This window comes from Lampetra fluviatilis, chromosome 15, assembly GCF_964198595.1.
Source record: "Lampetra fluviatilis chromosome 15, kcLamFluv1.1, whole genome shotgun sequence".
NCBI classification, from domain to species: domain Eukaryota; kingdom Metazoa; phylum Chordata; class Hyperoartia; order Petromyzontiformes; family Petromyzontidae; genus Lampetra; species Lampetra fluviatilis.
Genome location: NC_136289.1, coordinates 8,476,405 through 8,498,255, shown reverse-complemented (window position 1 = coordinate 8,498,255; position 21,851 = coordinate 8,476,405). Strand labels below are relative to the sequence as shown.

Below are 21,851 nucleotides of genomic sequence, written 5' to 3'. Positions count from 1 at the left end.
AGACGGCGCGTAATCATCGTCGTCGTCATCATAGCCATGGTCGATCCACAGCTGGATGTGTGGGGGGGGGGGACTTCCCAAGTCACGGCGATCTCCCTTCGAGCGCTCCCGCGATGTTCTGAACGCTCCACCCGCACAGAGGACCGGCTCCACGCGTGCCACACGGGGAGCTGATTTCACCATCGCTCCGTTTTTTTCTTCCCTCGGTGGACGCTCGCTCTCTCGCTCAGACACGTACCCGTTCCTTGGCTCTTGTGTGAAATGTTAAAAATCTATGTTGGGATTTTTATTTAAGAACCTTCCCCCCCCCCCCCCTTTGGGGGTGATCATTTGGCGGCAGCTGGCTTCGTCACTGCCGAGCCGTGGCGTCCGCGCGCCGGGTTCAGTCCCGGGTCCCTGCCTGGCGGTCTTCTTGACGTTGACTGTCTTTGTATTTCCCGTTGTGATCGCAGCTGTTACTTTCACAATCTACCGCAGGCGTGTGTGAAACACGTGCTGTTGTTCATGGGCTCTTGATATGGTTATGAAGACCATGATGATGACGATTATGATGATGATTATTCTAATAATGATTTGATGATTATAATAATGATTATAATTCTAATAATGATTGATGATTTTAATAACGATTATGATTATTCTGATAACGATTATGATGATGATCGTAATAACGATTGTTGATGATTATAATAACTATTATGATTATTCTGATAACGATTATGATGATGATCGTAATAACGATTGTTGATGATTTTAATAATGATTATGATGATTTTAAAAACGATTACGGTGATTATGATGATGTGGGGGAGGCCCTCATCCAGCGGTGGATTGACAAAAAGCCTCCACAGTACGTGCCATGTGCTTATGCGTGAACGATGACGGTGCGGGTCGTAACGTCGATGTGTGTGTCTCTTTATGCAATTGACGATGTCTAGCGTAATTTTATCTTCGGATCGTAAACACTGCTCTGCTATCTTTGTGATTTAAGGCAACGGTGGTGGGTGTGAATGCCACAGCAACGGGCTTCGATGGCTGTGGGTATATAAGGTTCGCCAGCCTGAGCCCGGCTCCTCATATGAATTGGTTAGATAAAAATTACCATATTCTCTGGATTATACAACGCACTCTCACACACATTCGGCCCCCCCCTGTATTTTTAAGAAAGAGCTAGGGTGCGTCTCATAATCGGGTAGCTGTATGTATGTGTGTATGTGTGGGGAGCGGTAGTGTAGCGGTTAGCGCGCTGCGCTATGAACCTGGCGACCCGGGTTCGATTCCCGCTCACGACGATTATCTGAACCGGTCCTGGGCCTCCCCTAGGTCGACTCAGCCTTAAATGAGTACCTGGTGCGGTGTGTAAACATCGCCACTGGGGAGGCAAAGGCGGTCGGGCGTGGTGCTGGCCACCCACCCCCTCGTGTACCGTTCCAGCCTTCATAGGTGCTCGCTAACAGCACTTGTCCCTACAGTCTGTTAAGGCTATACGGGGATCTTTATCTTTATGTGTGTATGTGTGCCGAGATTCGCGTGTAACTTTATTCACACAGAGGGGCATGCGTTTTCTGTGCGTCTTGCATTCCGGAGCGTCGTCTGTTCTGGAGAATGCGGTAATATTGACCGTTTTGAATTTGCAATTATTTACTCGACACATTTAATCTCTTCATACACAACGCTTATTTTCAACCTCCCTTTTCTCCAAACACGTATATGCAATATTCACAACCCCGATGTGTGTATAATGATAATTATACTATGGGATAAGCAAGTCTAAAGTATATTGGTATGCATTCATACTCATGTTTTGGTGGGTTATCTTACTGAAAAATGCCAGTTGACTGAACCACAATCCCACATTTATGTCACCTAACCGTTTCTTAAAATATCTCCCCCATTTTAATATTGCATTATATCTTGTTCGGTTATTGAAACCGTGGAACTATGTATTATACTGTTCTGTGCATAATCGCGGCGCATTTGAGCCCGTATTATAAGCTTGTGATGTAACGCACCCATCCCTGGGATGAAATGGGCTCGCGTGCTGAGTGCATTCATCCAGCAGCGGATTGACCACGACTCAATGACGATGCTGCCTGCGTATTTGTGCATTCATACCACACGTGTGCATACACACGCGTTATATGTGTACGTATGTGTTTGTTGGACGTCATGTTGGCTATACACCGACCTTCCCTTCGTATACCAAACAAGCCTTAATGTGTGTTCGTTACCAATACTCACCACTGCCGCCCGTGTGGTCAATCGTTGTGTATTTCTGTGCGTTCGAATCAGCCTTAAATTAGCACCTGGTGCGATTTGTGAACATCGGCACTGGGGATACAAAGGCGGCTGGGCGTGGTGCTATCTATACTCCCCTCGCGTGCGCTATTCCGGTCCTGATAGGTTAACAACACTTGCCCCCCCAACAGTGTTGAGTCTATACGGGGGTTCTTTGTCTCGGTAATGTGTGCGCGTGTGTCGTGGGGAGCGGTAGTGTGGCGGTTAGCGCTACGCTGCGCTGCGAACCCGGCGGCCCGAGTCCGATTCCCGCTCACCGCCAACACCAGTGACGATTATCTGAGCCGGTCCTGGGCCTCCCCTAAGTCGACTCGGCCTAAAATGAGTACCTGGTGCGGTGTGTAAACATCGTCACTAGGGAGACAAAGGCGGTCGCGCGCGGTGTTGGCCACCCACCCCCTTCCTCGTGTGCCGTGCCGGCCTTCATAGGTGCTCTCTAACAGCACTTGCCCCAACAGTCTGTTAAGGCTATACGGGGGGGGGGAATCTTTGTCTTTGTGTGTATACGTGGTGGTTGAGTGCGTGTGGGTGGTGGTGGTTGACTGCTGGGTTGGCACAGTGATGGGCGCAGCGTGAAATCGCGCGCGCTTTCCTCTCGCTCCTCGTCTGCCGCTCCCCTCAAACCCGCACGCGAGACCCCCACTCCCTCCGAAGCCACCCACCACCCCACCTCCTCCTCTTCCCTACCCCTTCATCCACGCCACCCCCTAACTCTCCCCCCCCTACCCCCCTCCCGCACACCTGCCGGGAGACCCCCTGCTCTCTCCCGTCCGACTCCCTGGCCCTAGGGGGCACAGATGAGCTCGCATCTTGGATTCGAGATCCCCCCACCCCCAGCACCGCCTTTAGTGAGCTCCCCGGGTCCCCCTACCCACACGAACACGAGGCGTGAATGAGAAGTGGAACGCGTGCATATCCACATGCATTGGGCGCGCGCGTGATTGTCTGTAGACATGGACGGGGAGGGAGGTGGGGCTGAGAGCGGTGGCGCAGTGGTTAGCGCCGCGCGCTGCCAAACCCTCGGGCTAACAGAAGTGAGGAGTGCGGTGTCACTACCTGTCCTGAGCCTCTCTCTCTACCTGCCCCCCCCCCTAAGTCCACTCGGCCTATAAAATGAAAATCGTGTGCGGTTTGTAAACATCATCACCACCGGGAGATACAAAGGCGGTCGGGCGCGGGTTCTGACCGCACCACTTCGGTTCGGTGCTCGCTGAACAGCGCGCGTGGGCTCCGTCCTCCTCTCTCTCTCTCTCGACGCGGGACCTTCACTTGAACAGCGAATGGTTTTTATCAGGCGCCATTTTGGACTTGAACACGCATCAACCCCAGCAATATCTGCGCCCCCCCCACCGCTCCACTCACTCACGCGTGGTCACGGAACGAGTCGTCGTTTAACATTTCTCAACCACCGCGGTTGCAGGAGCCTCCAGAACAAAAATAGTGTCGGCGAGCCTTTCCCGGGGAAATGTAATTGAAATGAATAAAGGAATCCGAAGACAGGCCCGTGCCCTGTTAACGATACTGCATCCCGAAAGTGTCTAAATTTGTCTTTGCTTAACCGAGGAAGTGTTTAATTCGCGGGGTGTCCGAGCCATGGGTGGAAAAAACTCGGGGAAAACCCCGATTTTTCCAGCGGCAGGCATCGGGTTTTTTCTTTAATACAATTAAACCCGATTTAGGGGAATTAAAACCTGGTTTAATGAATACGAAACTCTGATCCAAGGCTTAGGCTGCTTCCTCGTCGGTGCTGCTATCGTACTCGGGGCCGTCGGGCACGGGATAGTCGTAGAATGCGGGCAGGTTGGTCTTGATGAATACGAGCTTCTCCACAATCGTGGGCGCCAGTGAGTTCCTTTGCTTGGAATGGATGAAGCCCATCGTTGAGAAGTTGGCGAAGTGCGGTTCTGAAATTAGAACCAATAAAACCGGATTTCTCCCAATCTCAGATGATCGGGTTTAATATAAAAAGACAATTAAACCCGATTGTAAAAAACCCGACTGTGCCACCCTTGGTCCGAGCTGTTTTCCGTAGTGAGCTACCTCGTGTATTCTCTATACCCACCTCGACCCACACACACGTCGTTGCAATCACATCTCCGATGTGGGGTCCGGAGGGCCAGCAAGCCGGTTACTAAACAATATCGTTGTTTAGGATATATATGTACGTGAAGACAGAACGGAGGTCCGTTTAAATAAATGCCTGCCTCTCATTTACCCGTGATGCTCCACAACAGTGCACGTGTAATTCCCTTAACAAATAATGTGGTCGGTGAATGAAGGCGAAACGTTGGCAATTCCGTTGATTAAGTGTTAGGCGCGTATCATTGGCCGGCGACGTGAGTTTGATTCCACGGCTATAATGTGGATGGCGAGTGATATCTGAACTGGCAGTGGTGGGTTTCTCTTCCGCATCCGATGCTCGCTTTAAAATCGTGAAATATGGTGAAACAACCCCCCACCCCGTATTATAGATGCGAGAGGGCATTTCGTGCAGCCATTTATTGACAAGGCGCTGTAAACTGTTTCATTTAACAAGAATTAAAAAAAGAGTAAAATGAGAGTGAATATCAGAGGACACGGGGTGAACATGATTATTTTTTTGTAATTTAATCATTTAAGTAACTTAACTAATGCGTGTGTATATACAGTACACGATGCCAACTGATGCTATCTTTGATACACATTTTTAAAATTTTGTTTTGTACATGTATCCCATAGCTTTAGAATTATTTAGGCATAACGAGTGTGATTTTTTTCAGTATTTTTCATATTTACACCGTCGTAATTTTTATATGAACTAGCAATGTCTCTCCTTCGCATATATTGATTCATGCAAGCCTCGGCCTGCTGATGAGACGCTGAATGTGGAATCGGTCCACAGTTTTGCTCGCCTTGAAACAATGCTGCTGAAATTACGCACTCCCAGACGGCCGTGCGACCGGCTGATCGGTTGTACGCACGGATATGTAAATTAAACATTGCCCGCTTATATAATCAGTTGTTTTCACTTAAGCGCCACTAAATATTGTTTTGAGTTATCTCTTATATCAGAGTCTAGTGTATTACGGTGTTTATATACTAGCCCGTTACAATAGCTGTTTGTTAGCGCTATGTACCGATATACCTATGTATGTACAGCCGCTAAAACCATAGCCGGCCTGATATTTACGATGTATGCGCTCATACATATGACATTAAATTGTTGCTATAGCGAATAACAACGATGATGATTTTTGAATAACCGAAATATTCATAGTAATTCATATTAATGACTCAACCACTGTCGATTTAACAGCATGCAATTGTATTAACGGCGTAGCGTTAAGGCGGAGTCGTCAAACAAATGCACACACACATATGAAACGCCTCTCTGTAAATAGTCTCGTGCATGTTATTAACGCTCGCATGTTTCGTAATCCAATTCAATATTTGTTTTGGTTATCTGTCGTGTCAGCCGGCAGTGGCCACCGTGGTGAAGTATGGTCAAATAACCCCGCGACACGTGGCATGTGCTTTCCAGAAGGGGCTGCACGTGTACTGTACTGTATACCTCCATGCGCCACCGCAGGACCCTGCTGAAGACGAGTCTTGAGACTCGTCAATGTAAAACACGTCAAATGCATGTGCAGTAATAATGTAGGAGGTTTAATCTAAATATATATAGCACTTATGAATATTTTTTTTACTGGCACTTAAGAGAAAACGAAGATCTCGACGTTTCGGCCAACCGGCCTTCTTCACGATGCTATATTGAGATGTGTTTAACTCGCTTATCGACGATCGTGACCTGAAAAGCGCGTTCTCGCGATGTTCTAGATGGGATAGAAACGCTTAAATCGGCCACAACTTTAGTCAAAATATCCCCAAAAATCGAGCCCCCAAAAAAATACACGACGCGGACCTTGATTGATTTTATTTAAAGGGCAGGGTCAACCGAAAGTTCATCCACATGGCTATAAGTCTCCTGCTAAACACAAACATACGATTCCCATCAACAGCGAAGCGATTCGCCTCCCGTTGGAGTGTGACGTTAAATCCGATGGAAAGCGGCCAATGCGCTCTGCCGGATCGCCCCGTGGAATGTTTGGCCCGCGGGTTCTCGCCCGAGTGTGGCGGTCAGCGCGAAACGCTGCGCTACGAACCCCGCCCGCCCGAGTTCGATTCCCGCTCACGGCCACCAACACCGGTGACGATTATCTGAAACCGGTCCTGGGCCTCCCCCTAGGTCGACTCGGCCTCAAATGAGTACCTGGTGTGGTACGTGCACATCGCCACTAGGGAGACAAAGGCGGCTGGGTGTGGTGTTGTCCACCCACCCCATCGTGCGCCGTGCCGGCCTTCGTAGGTGCTCGCTAACAGCACTTGCCCCAACAGTCTGTTAAGGCTATACGGGAGGGGGGGGGTCTTTGTCCTTACGTGTCTACGTGTTCGCGTGTGCGCGCACGTGAGGGAGCGGTCGCACATCGCTTCACGCGCTGCCTTACGAACCCGAGTTCGATTCCCGCCCACGGCCACCAACACCAGTGACGATTATTTGAAACCAATCCTGAGGTTCCCCGTAGGTCGACTCAGCCTCAAATCAGTGACCGGTGCGGTGTGTCAAAACATCGCCACTCGGGAGGCAAAATCGGACGGGCGTGGTGCTGGCCACCCACTCCAGCGTGTGTGCCGTGCCGGCCTTCATGTAGGTGCTCTCCAACAGCACTTGCCTCAACAGTTTGTTAAGGCTATGCGGGGGACCTTTATCTGTGTGCATGCAGCGCTGAATTTCACCTGGAACAGTCCACAACGGAGTTTCGGAAATTATTTTGGAAAGCCACGCCATGGTCACTTTGTCATCAACCTGATCATGCGATTATTGAAATAAAGGGTAAACACTACGTGGTTATTGATAGGCGGTACCTTGTACTGTCTACTCTTGTGATGGTGCCTTACGCCGATAACCCCTACTCCAAGCCAGCCTTAACTGCGTTGCGAAAAATATCGAGCGAGAAATGTAAGCGATGTGCACGCGTGTAGATCACACGTGTAGATCACACGCGTGTGTTCACGCGTAGGTCACGCGTGCACACGTGTAGATCACACGTGCGCACGCGTGACGCCTCCTTAAATTCTGCCGTGGCGTGTTCGGCCACTCCTCGCCGTTGAATGGAGCGAATTATTTGTTGACGCGGCGTTGGCAGTGGTGCACGAGTAACAGACAAAACAAAACTCAACCACGTTCGAGGATAACGCCTGCGGCCGGGAAAACATAATAGGCGACGTTTTAGGCAATGGTCCTCCTTCACAGCAAGCCCCAGGACTGGCTCGGCCCACGCGCGGTCATTCGCCACCGCTGCGCAAATGACACACGCGTGTGAGCAAGAGCGGTGGCGCAGCGGTTAGCGCATTGCGCTGTGAACACGGCTGCCTCGGATTCATTTCCCAGCCACGATTGACAATCGGTGGACGAAGCGTGACGCCTGAGATGCCTTGAACTCCGTTCTGAGCCATCCGCTTTACGAGCCCGCACTTGACCGGCGTGGTGAAGTATGGTCGAACACAACCCACCCCTACCCCCACGTGTGACTGACACGGAGTGGAGAGGCTTGGTATGTATCCAGTAGTTGATTGATACGGCGCTGTGCGTTACATGACACCGCGTGTATGATACAGCACGTGTGCAGACACACAGCGCTTGCTTGCCCATGCTTTCACATGCATATAACATACCCGTGTTTATATGCATACAAAACCAAGTGCAGTACTTAGTACGTATAATAAATCTATATCCTATATCGCGTATGCAAGCTGATGGATGTTATATATATCTTGTAGCGAACGTACACAGCGCATAGACTTTCGTAGCGCCTGTGTAAGTATAAACAAAGATCCCCCGTATAGCCTTTGTTGGGGCAAGTGCTGTTAGCGACCACTTATAAAGGGGGGTAGTGGTCACCACCACGCCCGGCCGCCTTTGTCTCCCTCGTGGCGATGTTAACACATCGCACCATGTACTCATTTGAGACGGAGTCGACCTAGGGGATGCCCAGCACCGGATCAGATAATCGTCACCTGGTGCTGGTGGCCCGTGAGCGGGAATCGAAATCGGGTCGCCGGGTTCGTAGCGCAGTGCGCTGACCACTGCACCACCGCTCCCTAACACGCGTTCATCATGTATGCGCACATACAAACTTAAAGACCTGCATCATCTGTACGTGAAATTTAAATGTTCGTATATAGTACCCGCGTTTTTAGTTAATAGCCTATACATATGTTATTTGCACCCGCATGTATACTGTACTATCAGTGCATAACTGACATTTCTAATATAGGCGATTGCATGTTTACTCTGAATATAGTGCTTCCTTATCAGCTGCACGTATATGTATTACTAATAACAATAATAAATTACATGCATAAGGCGCAATTCGTCCAGGGATCTTAGTGCGTATTACCTACGTCTACATGTTCACGTGTTTAATAGTATGTGTAATACTCGTTTATACTCGTCACCTTTTGTGATGGGTGCTGATGTAGCGACTTGCCGTTGTTTCATGTACATCATCGCTTCCGTGGATATTATCGTAGCAGTATATCTACATTTAGTAGTAATATACAACTAATATAAATAGTGCAAGGTGACTGCTTTTATACATACTATATTTCATACAGTATACGCTACGCATGCAGTGTATGTTTCGCCATACAAAGTAAACAACACGGAATATGTGATACGCGTAAATCGTACCCCCATCCCTCGCCCCCTCCCCTCGCACCCCCGCAACTGATCAGCGTGTGGTGAAGAATGACAAAAACTAACCCTGACGGGTTAAAGGGCGACGGCTTGAGAGAAGACCACTCCATCCAGCAGTGTTCATGTTGTGAATAGACGACTCGTAATGGTGTGGTGCACAGCGTCTGTGTTGGTGTGTGTCTCTATATAGAGAGCGAGCGTGGTGGTGCAAGTATTACACTAATATCGTGCTTGATTGCAGGCGGGAACCGTTCATAACGCTGCAACGGGAATTATTTTGATAATCAACATCCATCCGTCGTATTAACACGTTTCTATACATCTGTGCGTGTGATTTCATTCGTTTGTTATTGACGTTTGTTTTTTCGAGGAATGCTTTTTTAGGAGCCAAATTCACTTGTTTTTGTTTGCGGTCGGGGTACATTATTTGCTAGCTGCATTCCAATTATAATAATACGGTATGGCGTAGCAATAAAGTAGAATTTGTAGAATACAGCACAGGTGTACCTCGCAACTCTTGTCGCAGTGCCCTTACGTCGATTAACCCCTAACTATTCCGAGCCAACCGAGAGAAAAGAAGCCTTCCGTGAAATCGTCGAGCGAGAAACAAATTCCCGTTTTCCCAGTCGCCTTACAAACAGTTGAATGTCCTCGCGAGGACGGGGGGGGTGGTGGCGAGGGGTGGTGGGACATTATCCCAATCAGGGGCCACTCTCGGTTCCCTTTAAAGTCCAAATCCCAGAGAGGATGAGGAGAGGGGAGGGGGGACAGCGCGAGTGGACATCACGCGGCCTCTGCCACCCAGAGGTTGCGTCATTTGACCCCGTGTCTTTGTCGACGGGAAAACTAAAAAAAAAATGTGTCGTGTTGATGAGGCTCACCCGGGCGATTTGCCGTGATGATAATTGACGACGTTATGTAGAAGCTGGAGAATGTGCGCCTGCTCATAGGCCGTAGTATTTTTGCTCATGCAACATTGCATTGTGAGTCCGTGTTTTGCATGTAGAGAAAGAGGGTGGTTATCAAGGTGATGTCTAGCTAAATGTATACGTACAATACGTAAATAGCAGGTCGCATGATCGTACTTGTGCATTTTTAAGGTCAGTCGATCGAAACGTCGGGCTACTTTTCTATGAGCGACAGTAAAAACAACATGCGGAAAATATTATTTTGTGTTTATAGAGAGAGTACTGTCGTCGGTGTCTGACGTACGTTCGCACTTCTGCGATTTCACACAGACGGCAGGAAATCACGTGTGTCTGAACGCGAGCTCGGCTGCGTACATATGCACAACTGCACGTGTGTTCGGCTTTATAATCGACCCTGATTTGACTTAATGAATGATTATTATTACACGGCATTAAGTACGATTATTACGAACATACTACAATAAATATACAATTTCTTGAACAGAGTCGCGCTTGAAATTAGCGGCTTAAATGGGCACAGCAAAGTGCTCAGCAGGGCGTCGTTATTCTTTGGCGATGGATTAATGAATCGCTTCGCGTGGTCGCATCTTGTTCGAACGAAAATGCGGAAAGGATTGCGGGTCCCGTCGGCGTCGCTATTATAATAATAATAATACGGCAAACTCAACCCGTGCATTCGATAAACCAGCGATCGTCCGATATTTCCATTCGCGTTAATTGTTTTGCGTGTGATTTTTTTTTGAACGTCAACGGGTATATAAATACGAAGACCATAAATAGACCACGTGGATTTCGAGGTTTCGCGTCGCTCCGTGGCCACGTTGGGCATCGGCTCGCAGCACGAGGCGCTGTCGTCACAGCGGGGATGCGACGTCACCGTGACGGGTTCGTCAAAACCGCTGACAAGTTACATTGGCGTGAAACGTTTTACGCTTTGTGATATTTTTATGTTATGGTGGGGAGAGGGGGGCGGTTGTTGCTTTAGTATCCACGATGTGTTTTTTTGTGTGTTGGTAATAATACGACGCGCTCGTTCATTTGCAGAATACGGCGGTAATTATAACTTTAGTTTTTTCGATTAATGTTACGGGGAAATATTAGGATGAAATCCATTACGTGTTTTACTTACACACCTTTAAAAAAAGGTGTGCAATTAATACTAATTTAAAGCTAATGTGTATTAATATATACTGCATTTAGTAGGCTGGACGTTTCGGGTAACGGGATTTCATGTTCGGTTTCTATATTTTATATATTCCATATTTATTTTCGAAACGCGTGCACAAAATCACACCAACCCTCAAACGCGCGCGTACTCTCGGTACAACAGATGCACGTGCGTCTGTCCATTCGTGTGTTGACACATTCCCTTACGTGTGAATGTGTCTCTGTGCGTGTCTGTTACGCATTCATACGCATATATATACACGCTTATATATAGCCAACTAAGTTAACGCGCTATAAGACTTAAGCAACAACACACGATACATACTGTAGTCGTCATAATAACAGCGCTTTGCGTTAACACGCTTGGGATAGTGGAGCATGCATTGTCTAACGAGAGCATTGGCCACCACACAGAGCCTCTGCACTACCAGGCGCCCATCTGTAGGTAAATGTTTGTCTAAGTTGGATTATCCCACTCGGTGGGGGGCGGGGGGGGTGTCTGCAGCCCTCCCCCCGCGCGCCCCCACCGCGTCCCTCAGGGTCGCCCCCCCCCTCGCCGCCTCTGAAGTGAACCCAGCCCAGGGTTAGGCCAAGTCGGGGAGTAGAGGAGGGGGGGGGTCTCCTAATTGTAAGGTGTCGCAATCGTCGTTATTATAATTATTTGTATTTAATTTATATATTTTTAATGTTGGGTGTGGGAGCGGTGGCGCAGTGGTTGACGCGTCGACGCTCGACACACACCCCACGTATAAAGAAAATAAATTAAGCAACAGAATACGAAGTTTCGATTGTAACGCAAGCAGTCGTCCTCAGGTAGAACTAAATTTGAGAGACAAAACACAGACACGGAGACACACAGACAGACACACAAGCAGAGAGAGACAACACAGACATACGGAGAGAGACACACAACATAGACACACACAGATACTGTCACCTATCTACGTGTTACCTACTGCACAGGTATATTACTACTTGTAATTATTAGGCACTGCATTGTGGCATACAGAGTACAGTGGAGTAACTCGACATTGGCTCCACATTGGCTACCGCGCGCGCTCTGCAGCGCGCACGAAGAGTCGTTGCGTTAGACACGAGGCGCAAGTGGCACCCGTAGCGTTGTCAGATCGCGCCGACCGCGGGGTTTTCGCCTGGGGGGGGGGGGGTGGTGGCGGTGTCGCGGCCGCTCACAGCAGAGGAGCGCCGGGCCGGGTCTGCGTCGAGCGAGCGAGCGCGCTGCGTCAACAAGAAAAGCGTTCCGCGAGCAGATTGTGTAACGCGCAGAAGACGCCCACGTACACAAAGACCCCCCCCCCCACCCCGTATAGAGCCTGTGACGGACTGTAGGGGCAAGTGCTGTTAGCGAGCACCTGTAAAGGCCGGCACGACACGACACGCGAGGGGGTGGGGTGGCCGAGACCACGCCCGGCCGTCTTTGTCTCCCCCGGTGGCGATGTTTACACATCGCACCAGGTTACTCATTTGAGGCTGAGTCGAACTAGGGCGGGCCCAGGACCGGTTCAGATAATCGTCAACCGGTGTTGGCCTTGAGCGGGAATCGAACTGGGGTTCGCCACGAAGTGACGTCACCACGGCGCCTGTGCCAGGCCACGTGCACTTTGAGGCCACGGGTGGAATACATACACACACACAAATGCACACAGACACACACACACAGATGCACACACATACACACGCGCGTATAGACATATACAAGCACGCAAATGAGACCGATACACACGCATAGACAGATACACAAAGACAAAGATCACCCATATAGCACGCGTGAACAGACTGTTGGGGCAAGTGCTGGTTGCGAGCACAGATACGTACAGACAGAAACAAGCACACGCATGCATATGCGTACAGACGGATACACACACGCGTATACACCGATACAGGCGGACACGCACACACGTATAGGCAGATATAAATACACAGACAGGCGGATACAAACAGACAGATATAAGCACGTAGATAGACAAGTCAACGAGTACCATTGAACAGACTGTTGGGGCATCTACGTTGGCCGTGAGCGGGAATCAAACTCTGGTCGACGCGTTCGTAGCCCAGCACGCTACACCCCCCCCCCCCCACTTAGAGACATACACACAAGACAAAGATCCCCCGTATAACCTTAACATACTGTTGGGGCAAGTGCTGTTAGCGAGCACCTATTAATGCCGACATGGCACACGAGGGGGTGGGTGGCAAGCACCACGCCCGGCCGCCTTTGTCTCCGCAGTGGCGATGTTTACGCACCGCACCAGGTACTCATTTGAGGCTGAGTCGACCGAGGGGAGACTCAGAACCGGCTCTAATAATCGAACTCGGCACGCAAACGGCTACACGACTGCTCCCTTCAACACACACCCTTACACAGACACACAAAGACACGCACACACAAACACATGGTGATACATACAAATCGTTTGGCGATACGGTGATACAGCGACGTAGTAGGTGTACCTACTACGTCGCTGTATCACCGTCTGCGCAACGACTCGTGAACTACACAATCCCTTGCTTGCGATACGATGCGACGTTGCCGCTTGGCTCACGGCGTAGCAATGTAGACGGATAACAGTCTAGCGACGTGGAGAGGGCACCAACACGGATCGCGGTGTGGTGGTGGTGGTGTCGAGAGAGAGAGGAGAGAGAGGTCTTTAACCGAACGGCACCGCGAGCTCCCCGCTGTCTGTATGAACGCGACAGCACGGCCGCGTCACGCCAGCTCGCTCCACGTCAATCCGGGAAGGCTCACCCCATCACCACCACCACAACCAACGCCACCACCACCACCCACCACCACCCCACCACCACCACCGTCTTAATTATTTTGACAGACCCCAATGTGTGACCGGTGCGGTTGTTGAGTTGTCACCGTGCGCCGCCGCTGTGTTTTGTCTTTGTCAACGAAATCACGCTCGAGTTGTGTTTCGTTGCGATACATTTGAGTTCTAGTTTGTACAAACTAATTCATTCTAGTTTGCGTTGTGCGTGTCTTTTGTGTATGTGTCTTTGTATTAATGTGCGCGTCGTCGTATCTGCGTGTATTTGTATATATGCGTGTCTTTGTATCCGTGTGTTTTTGTCTGTGTCTTTGTCCGTCTCTTTGCATAACCAACAGTCGCGGCGAGAGAGGCTGCTTTACGCTACATTATATAAACCAGGGCCTTCCAAACCCGCCCGTTATTCGATGGCGGGCTATGAACACGCACCCAAAGTTTCACTTTGGTTATCCACAGGTAGTCTCTTGTGTTGAACATACAGTGCCGTGTTGCGCCTCTGCGGCGTGTCATATAAACGCGCACGTAGTATCAATTGTACTCCATTTGTTTGTTTTACTTCGTACGATGAATGGAGAGAGACGGGGCCAGCGAGCGGGTAGGCAGGCCGCGTCAACGCCATCGACTCCCAGATTTGTGTTTTTTCATCGGCGAAGTCATTGACACGTGCGTGGTTACATTGCGTCGCGTAATCGTCCCCCCCGCCCGCTCCGTCTGCTGGGCGCGCTGATTAATCGTGGAATAAAGACGTCCGCTCACGACATCGGCATGTCCGCAAGACACGCAAAGACCCCCCCCCCCCCCCGTATCGCCTTTAACGAGACTGTTAGGGCGACAAGTGCAGTGTTTCGCGAGCACCTTTGAAGGCCGGCATCGCACACGTAGAGGGTGGCTGACCCAAAAACCACGCCCGGCCGCCTTTGTCTCTCCCCCGGTTGGTGGTATTCACACAGCACACCAGGTACTCGTGTGAGGCCGAGTCGACACATAGACACGTGTGTGCACGCACACATCCGGCACGGACACGCTGGTGTTTATTTAGACCAGTCGGACCAAGTGCAATGCTGTAATCGTTTGTGCCGAGTCTTGTTTTGTGTGTGCGCGCTCTCTGTGTGTATGTTGAGTAACTGTCACGCGAATGCTGCTGTTAAGGAGACGTTTTTTTTTTAAAAAATCGCATTATTTACAGCGAGTGCCCATCGCAACTACTGTCGATTGTCAAGTAAATCGTTGTTGCGTCCTGGCGATGGTGAGTAAGATTGATGAGTGTCAAATGCGAGCGCACGTGTGCGTGTGTGTTTTGTAAGCCGCTGATGGAAACGTTAAGCAGCTAAACGTGTCACTCGTACGTAAGTACGGGTTAATATTTGTTGTGATAAAAAAAAAACATTTACGGTAGTCGAAGAGCGGATTTATACCAACCCCCCTAAAAAGTGTCGGCGTTTTCGACGTCGTGTTATTAAAATAGCGACAAAGGCCAGGCCGCTTAAACGGCCCCGGTAATTTTTTTTACACTCGACAAACGCACCGATTTCATGACGATAACGTCTCGTGTTAGCCACACAAATATTACAGACACGATCAATGATTAACGCGCCCACCCCCACCCCCGTATTCATTCCAGCGCGATCCGCGTGGCCGCGGCGAGCTGTTCGTATCGCCCACGACGCACTCGTCGTCACCAATGAATAATAACGACGCATTGTTATCACTTAGATTTACATTTTTCGCCTTAACCGACTTTTGTCTATAATATTAATTTTGGACAAATTTGAACTCCGCAATGAGAATATGTATGAGTATAGCACAAAAAACAAATATCCTCCGTATAGCCTTAACACATTGTTGGGGCAAGTGCTGTTAGCGAGCCCCCTATAAAGGCCGACACGGCACACGAAGGGGTGGGTGGCCAGCACCACCCCCATCCCCGGCTGCCTTTGTCTCTCGATTGGCGACGTTTACACACCGCACCAGGTACTCATTTGAGGCTGAGTCGACCTAGGCCAGGGCCCAGGACCGGTTCAGACAATCGTCACTGGTGTAGTCCGTGAGCGGGAATCGAACTTAGGTCACCGGGTTCGTAGCGCAGCGAGCTAGATGCACGCAAAGTCTGCCGAGTTTGGGGGGTTCATCATCCCCGTGTTGAACTTTTTCGTTTTTTTTACTCTTTCCCCGTCTGACTCCTAACAACAACTCCCAAATTTACGGCTCCAGTTGCATGGAAATAATGGAACGCGGCCTCCCATGAGCGCCAACTCGAGTTTGAGCAGTGCTTTTTATTGGACAAAGACGCAGTCGACATGCGGTATGGGAGACGTGATTAACATTTTATTTACATCTGTGACGCGTATAAACTGTTAAAAAGAGTGTCATACGCTAAGCATTATATCCATCCTACGTACGCGCTCCGTGTTGTAAAATCTTAGACATGCGGTCAATCAACGTATGGCTTTTTTTTAATTTACAGTAATTATCGTAATTATCAAACAAAGTACGAAGGCATGTGTAGTTGATGTACACAAGCATGCACGCGATAATTTCCTTCATTTCACTATCCCCTTGGGCTGTATCAATTCGGATAAACCTACGGAACACAATTAAAACGACACAATGAGCGAGCGAACTAAATACTGTGCTTTTCAAGTGCTTCCTTTATTCACGCTATACTTGTGGCATATTGTACCAAAAAGGAGAGGGAGAGAGAGAAAAATATATAATAATAAACAAAACCATTACATACAATGCCAATTCTGTTTAACGTGAACGTCCCACTTAAATTAATATTCGATTCAAGTAATATTTACACGGGTTAGGGTGGAGGGAGCCAAAAGTGTTCACAACAATTGGGGCATCCAGTGAGGTTGCGGTGGAAACAAACGAATGGAATGTTGCTTTTTCTCATATATATTTATAATATAATATCTTACAACAACAACAACAAAAAACTCCCCACTATGCAATGCGCGCCTTGGCTGGAGCGCCTCTGATGTAAACTTGGAGTGACTCAAATCATAGGTATATCCAGAGGACACGGTCTATGTACAATTACTGCACAACTCCGATGCCTTTCTCCTACCCCCCCCCCTCTCTTGCCCCCCAAACTCATAAAAGTATCGTGGGTAGGCCGACGACGACCCCAACGACCCCCCCCCCCTTAAGGTTTGAATGTTGATCTCACGCTACACTGCGGTTAGCGAGATAATGTGTCGGTGCAGGGGGTGGGGGGAGTCTCCAAACTCGATCAGAATTCTATGTCAACCCAGACCCTGTTGCTATCTCTGTCGCCGTTTTGCTGGAATCGCCTTCCTTCATTGGTTCCAGTGTCACCGTTTATTTGACATCACGCTCGATGATGTCTGTAGATTTTTTTTTAAAACGTGTGATTATAAGTATATTGCGTTTGCCAATGAGCCGTGGGCCAAAAGTAAATTGCGATATTATTTCATATTCGCCCCGACAACTGCGGTCATTATATATAATCTCACTGTATATATATAATTGTGGGTGACTTAACGTCTTGCCACCGATCCGACTTTTGTTTTACTTTTTGTTTGCCAAACATACCCACCCACCCACACCCGCCCATCGCCGCCGTCTTTCAAAAACACTGACGCGATCAAAACAAACCAACACAAACAAACCAACACAAACAACGAAACAGAAAAGGGAAATCAAATGTATGACGACACTCACGCGCGATCGCCAGCAACGCTCAGAGTTTGTCTAGGCTCTTGGTGTTGGTGAGGATTTCGCGTGCGAGGCGCCACGTCTGCTTGGCCGCGTTCTCCAGCGCCGAGTGTGGCTTCCCCTGGAACAGGTCGAGGTTCGGCAGAAAGTAGTGCGGGCAGCGACGGCACTGCAGGCACGATATGAGCTGCAGCAGGATGCCGTTGAGGCGGTCGCCCAGCGTGCACTCGTCCCAGTCCGACTCGCGCGGGTGCTTCTCGCACTCGTACATCAGCAGGGTCTTCATGTGGTAGTTGTTGAGCGGGGTGCCCGGCAGCTCGAGGTGCCGGTCGCGCAGCGCCTTGAGCACGGAGAGGCATTTCTTGCGGCAGCCGCCGAGCAAGAGGCGGTTCTCGGCCTCGGCGAACTGCAGCACCCAGGCGTCGCTCTCGGCCGAGCTCTGCTTGCCGGCCAGCGCGTAGCACTCCTTGGAGAGCAGGTTGAAGCCTTCCGCCTTCACCTCGGCCACGCGGTTTGGCCCGGGCCAGGGGATGTGCGGCAGGGGCCAGTGCGCCGCGCTGCGAGGCCAGATGCCCGCGCACTTGAACGCGGGCGTGATCTGCACGACGTAACGCTCCCGGATGCGCAGCTTCACCTCGCTCGTGTCCGCCACCATCTTCACCACGTCGCGGTAGCTGCACTTGTCCACCGCCTGCGCCACGAGCGTCTGGAAGCGCGAGCGGATCTTGCGCGCCGACAGGTAGCCCGACGCCGTGATGAACTCCACCCACAGCGACATGCTGCGCTTGCGCCCGTCGCTCAGCTTGAGGACGGCGCAGCCGGGCAGCGAGCCGTCGTCCACGAAGTTGAAGACGCCCATTTGGTTGAGGTAGAGCACCACCTCGAACTCCGTGGGCGAGATGACCTCGAGGCCCTCGAAGCGGCCATCGATCTCGCTCAGGCTGCTGATGAAGCGCGGCTCTTGCACCTCCACCTCCTTGAGAACGTCGGACACCACCTTGCACACTTCGCGGATGGTCTTGGCGATGGCCGCCTTCCTAGCCTGACATCGCTCCGTGTAGTACTTGTTGAGCTGGTACACGAGCTTGGCCTGCGCCGCGATCATGTTGGGGCAGAGCTCCGGGTTGTACACCGGAGGCTCGCAGTACGCCGACGGATCCAACGCGAACGGGTGGGCGGGCAGCGCAGCGAAAGAAATGGTGGCAGAGTTTGGCGCAAAAATAAACAGAGAAACAGATGATCAACAGCCGACGCCGCCGCCGTTACCTCCTCTACCACCACCACCACCACAGCGACAACTCAACGACACGCAGAGGGCGGCGAACAACAATTTGAGTGGCGGGGTGAGCTTTGAACTCTCCGTAGCGGTGGCGCCGAGACGCGGCGCGCACCCACGTTTTTTCAGAGCGCCGAAAAGCTGCGCGCTCGCTGCATAACCGGGGCAAGGAGCCTGTGTGAGCCGCGACTGCCGCTGCTGCGTATATTAGTTGGTGGTGGTGTTGATAATGGTGACGGTGTGGTCGTGGCAGGGTGAGTGTGTGCGTGCGTGTGTCTCGGCTGTCGGGCCGCGTCTGTGGGCGAGTGCAGCCTGAGTGCTGGCGCGGGGGGGGAGATATAGGAGGAGGCTTCAAATCGTGCGCCCAATCAGCACGGGCTGCCCCCGCCAGGGCTGTCGTCACACAGCTGGGCAGCCTCCCCTCCGTAAGCGCCCTTTCCTTCCACCACTACCGCCACTACTATCCCACCCCTCCTCCCTCCCTTCCTCCTCCTCCCACTCACTCCTCGTCGCTCCCGGCGCGATAGCACGGGACGCCCCCCCCCGCTTTCCTAAGCAGCGCGCACGCGTTCACGGAGAGAGGCGCGCTCCGCACTCGGCGTCTCTCTCCGTGCTTCGTGCCCTGCGTGTGACGGGGGCCTCGGTTGCGATGAGCGCACGGGCCACGCGTCTTCGTCGCCGCATCAAACGTTCAAGTTCGCCACGCTCGTCGTCATCGCCACCACCGCCACATCATCAGCATCCCCACGTCGGCTTTGAACATGTCTTTTTTTGCCGCCGTTGTCACCATCGTATGCACGTGTGTACGTGTGTGTGTGCGTGTTTGAGCTTCTTTGGCACCGTACGGAGCCAACCGTGCTGATCGGAGGCGCGGAGGGGAAGGACAACGAACTAAACAGAAGGCAGTTCTCAAGAAATGACGGCATCATCTTCATCTAGCAAGTCCGCCTAAAATGCATTATCGTCGCTATTCACCAATTCACCGCATCACTTTAAACATTCATCACCAGCAGCGCCAAACAATTTGCTATCACCGGCATCGTGAGCGTAACTCCATCACACTGGATGTTCACCCACTGCTTTCACTTATCACCGCATCGCAATCGCCACGACGCTTTGAACGTCCACCACTTAGTTTGTTGTCCTCCCCCGCACCTCCGATTAGCACGGTTGGCCACGTACGGTGCCAAAGAAGTTCAAGCATGCGCACATTAACGCATCACCTTATCAATCTATAAAGTCACCGCTTGCCGCCATCGCCCACGTTACGTTAATGCGAGCTCTGCCTTCGCCGCATTTCCTTACCGCGCCGCGTAATCTGCTCTCAGATCCACCACTCTCCTCCACCCGTCGAGTCGCCGCCGCTATCTCGACCACCGATCAAACAAATTCATCCACCGCCCTCTCTCACACCCCCACCCCCCACCCACCACGTCGACATCGCCGCGTCTCCTCGCCCACCCCGCCAACCGCGGGCAGGGAAATCCGCAGGGAGCAAACACTCGAGCGAGTGAACGCGTGCGTGCGCGTGTGTGTGTAATTAGCAGTGTGTGTATGTATATATATATGTGTGCGTGGGGTGGGGAGCGGTAGTGTAGCGGTTAGCGCGCTGCGCTATGAACCTGGCGACCCGGGTTCGATTCCCGCTCACGGCTAACACCAGTGACGATTATCTGAACCGGTCCTGGGCCTCCCCAAGGTCGACTCAGCCTTAAATTAGTACTTGGTGCGGTGTGTAAACATCGCCACTGGGGATACAAAGGCGGTCGGGCGTGGTGCTGGCCACCCACCCCCTCGTGTACCGTTCCGGCCTTCATAGGTGCTCGCTAACAGCACTTGCCCCTACAGTCTGTTAAGGCTATACGGGGGATCTTTGTGGGGTGGGAGCGGTGGCGCAATGCTTAGCGCGCTGCGCTACGAACGCGGGCAAGCCGAGTTCGATTCCCGCTCACGAACAATAACAGCGGCGAATATTTAACTCGTGTGTCAATATCGCCACTCGGGAGACCAAGGCTGTGGGGCGTGGTTGTTGGTCACCCACCCCCTCATGTGCCGGGGATCTTTGTATTTTGTTTAATACTCTGTGTGTGTGGGAAGCGGTGGCGCATTGGGTAGCATACTGCGGTAGAAGCCCAGCGACCTGAGTTCGATTCCGGGCCCGCTGCTAACGCTCGATATAATTGATCTCAAGCCCTCCTCTAGGTCGATTGAGCCTGAGATTATTATCCGGTGTGGTGTGCGCGAGACTGAATGTCGTGATCCAGGCCACGATAGCCTTCTCGTTCCGGCCTTAATGATATATCGGTGGTGCTCGCTAGCGTTACTTCCCCAACAGTCTCAGCTATTCCAGAATGATGTGATCTGTGTCACACACACACGAGCCTCTTGTGTTTATTAAAGAGCGCGTGGATTTTGCGCATAGTGAATAAACCTGTACATTTAGACACGTATGTATATTCAAATATACATGTCTGTTTTATACATTAAATATCACGACTACGCGTAATAGTAATGCACTTTTATCCAGGATAACATCGCCTGGATATTAAGACTCGTTTTCAAGAGGGTCCTGTGTTGGGGATGTTTGGCCAATGTCATAAACCAAGCCGCGTGTGGCTTGTGGGAAGAAACCGGAGGACCCGGAGACAACCCACCACGCTCAGGGGCGTGCAATAACAACAGCACGCAGAGATCCACACCGATAGATTCAATAATCCATCGTTGTGCCGCCATCTGCTGACCACATCGATGACCCAATCATGCAGACATCCGATATTCTTCCTGGACAGTCTTGGCAGTCTTGTTCCGAGTACAGTACTTATACCAGGCTGGTTTTCTATGCTTAGCTTCGGAAGATTTGGCCACATGCGGCAAAGAGAAAAAATGCTCGCGGTGACTTCGCCGGCGCGATTGTTTAGATTATGTTGCTGCTATAAATGTCCACGTGATGATAAGCCCACTTCGTTGAG

At 50.9% G+C, this 21,851-nt stretch overlaps 2 protein-coding genes across 2 annotated transcripts in view; one reads left to right on the top strand and one right to left on the bottom strand.

The window, feature by feature from the left end:
• LOC144936179 (lipopolysaccharide-responsive and beige-like anchor protein) overlaps positions 1-21,851 on the top strand; it is a 287,536-nt gene that overhangs the window by 178,417 nt on the left and 87,268 nt on the right. The window lies entirely within an intron of this gene.
• Positions 16,195-19,353, bottom strand: LOC144936178 (protein mab-21-like 2). Its single transcript, XM_078863116.1, has one exon. The coding sequence runs from the start codon at positions 18,709-18,711 to the stop codon at positions 17,632-17,634; it is 1,080 nt and encodes a 359-aa protein (XP_078719242.1). The 5' UTR covers positions 18,712-19,353; the 3' UTR covers positions 16,195-17,631.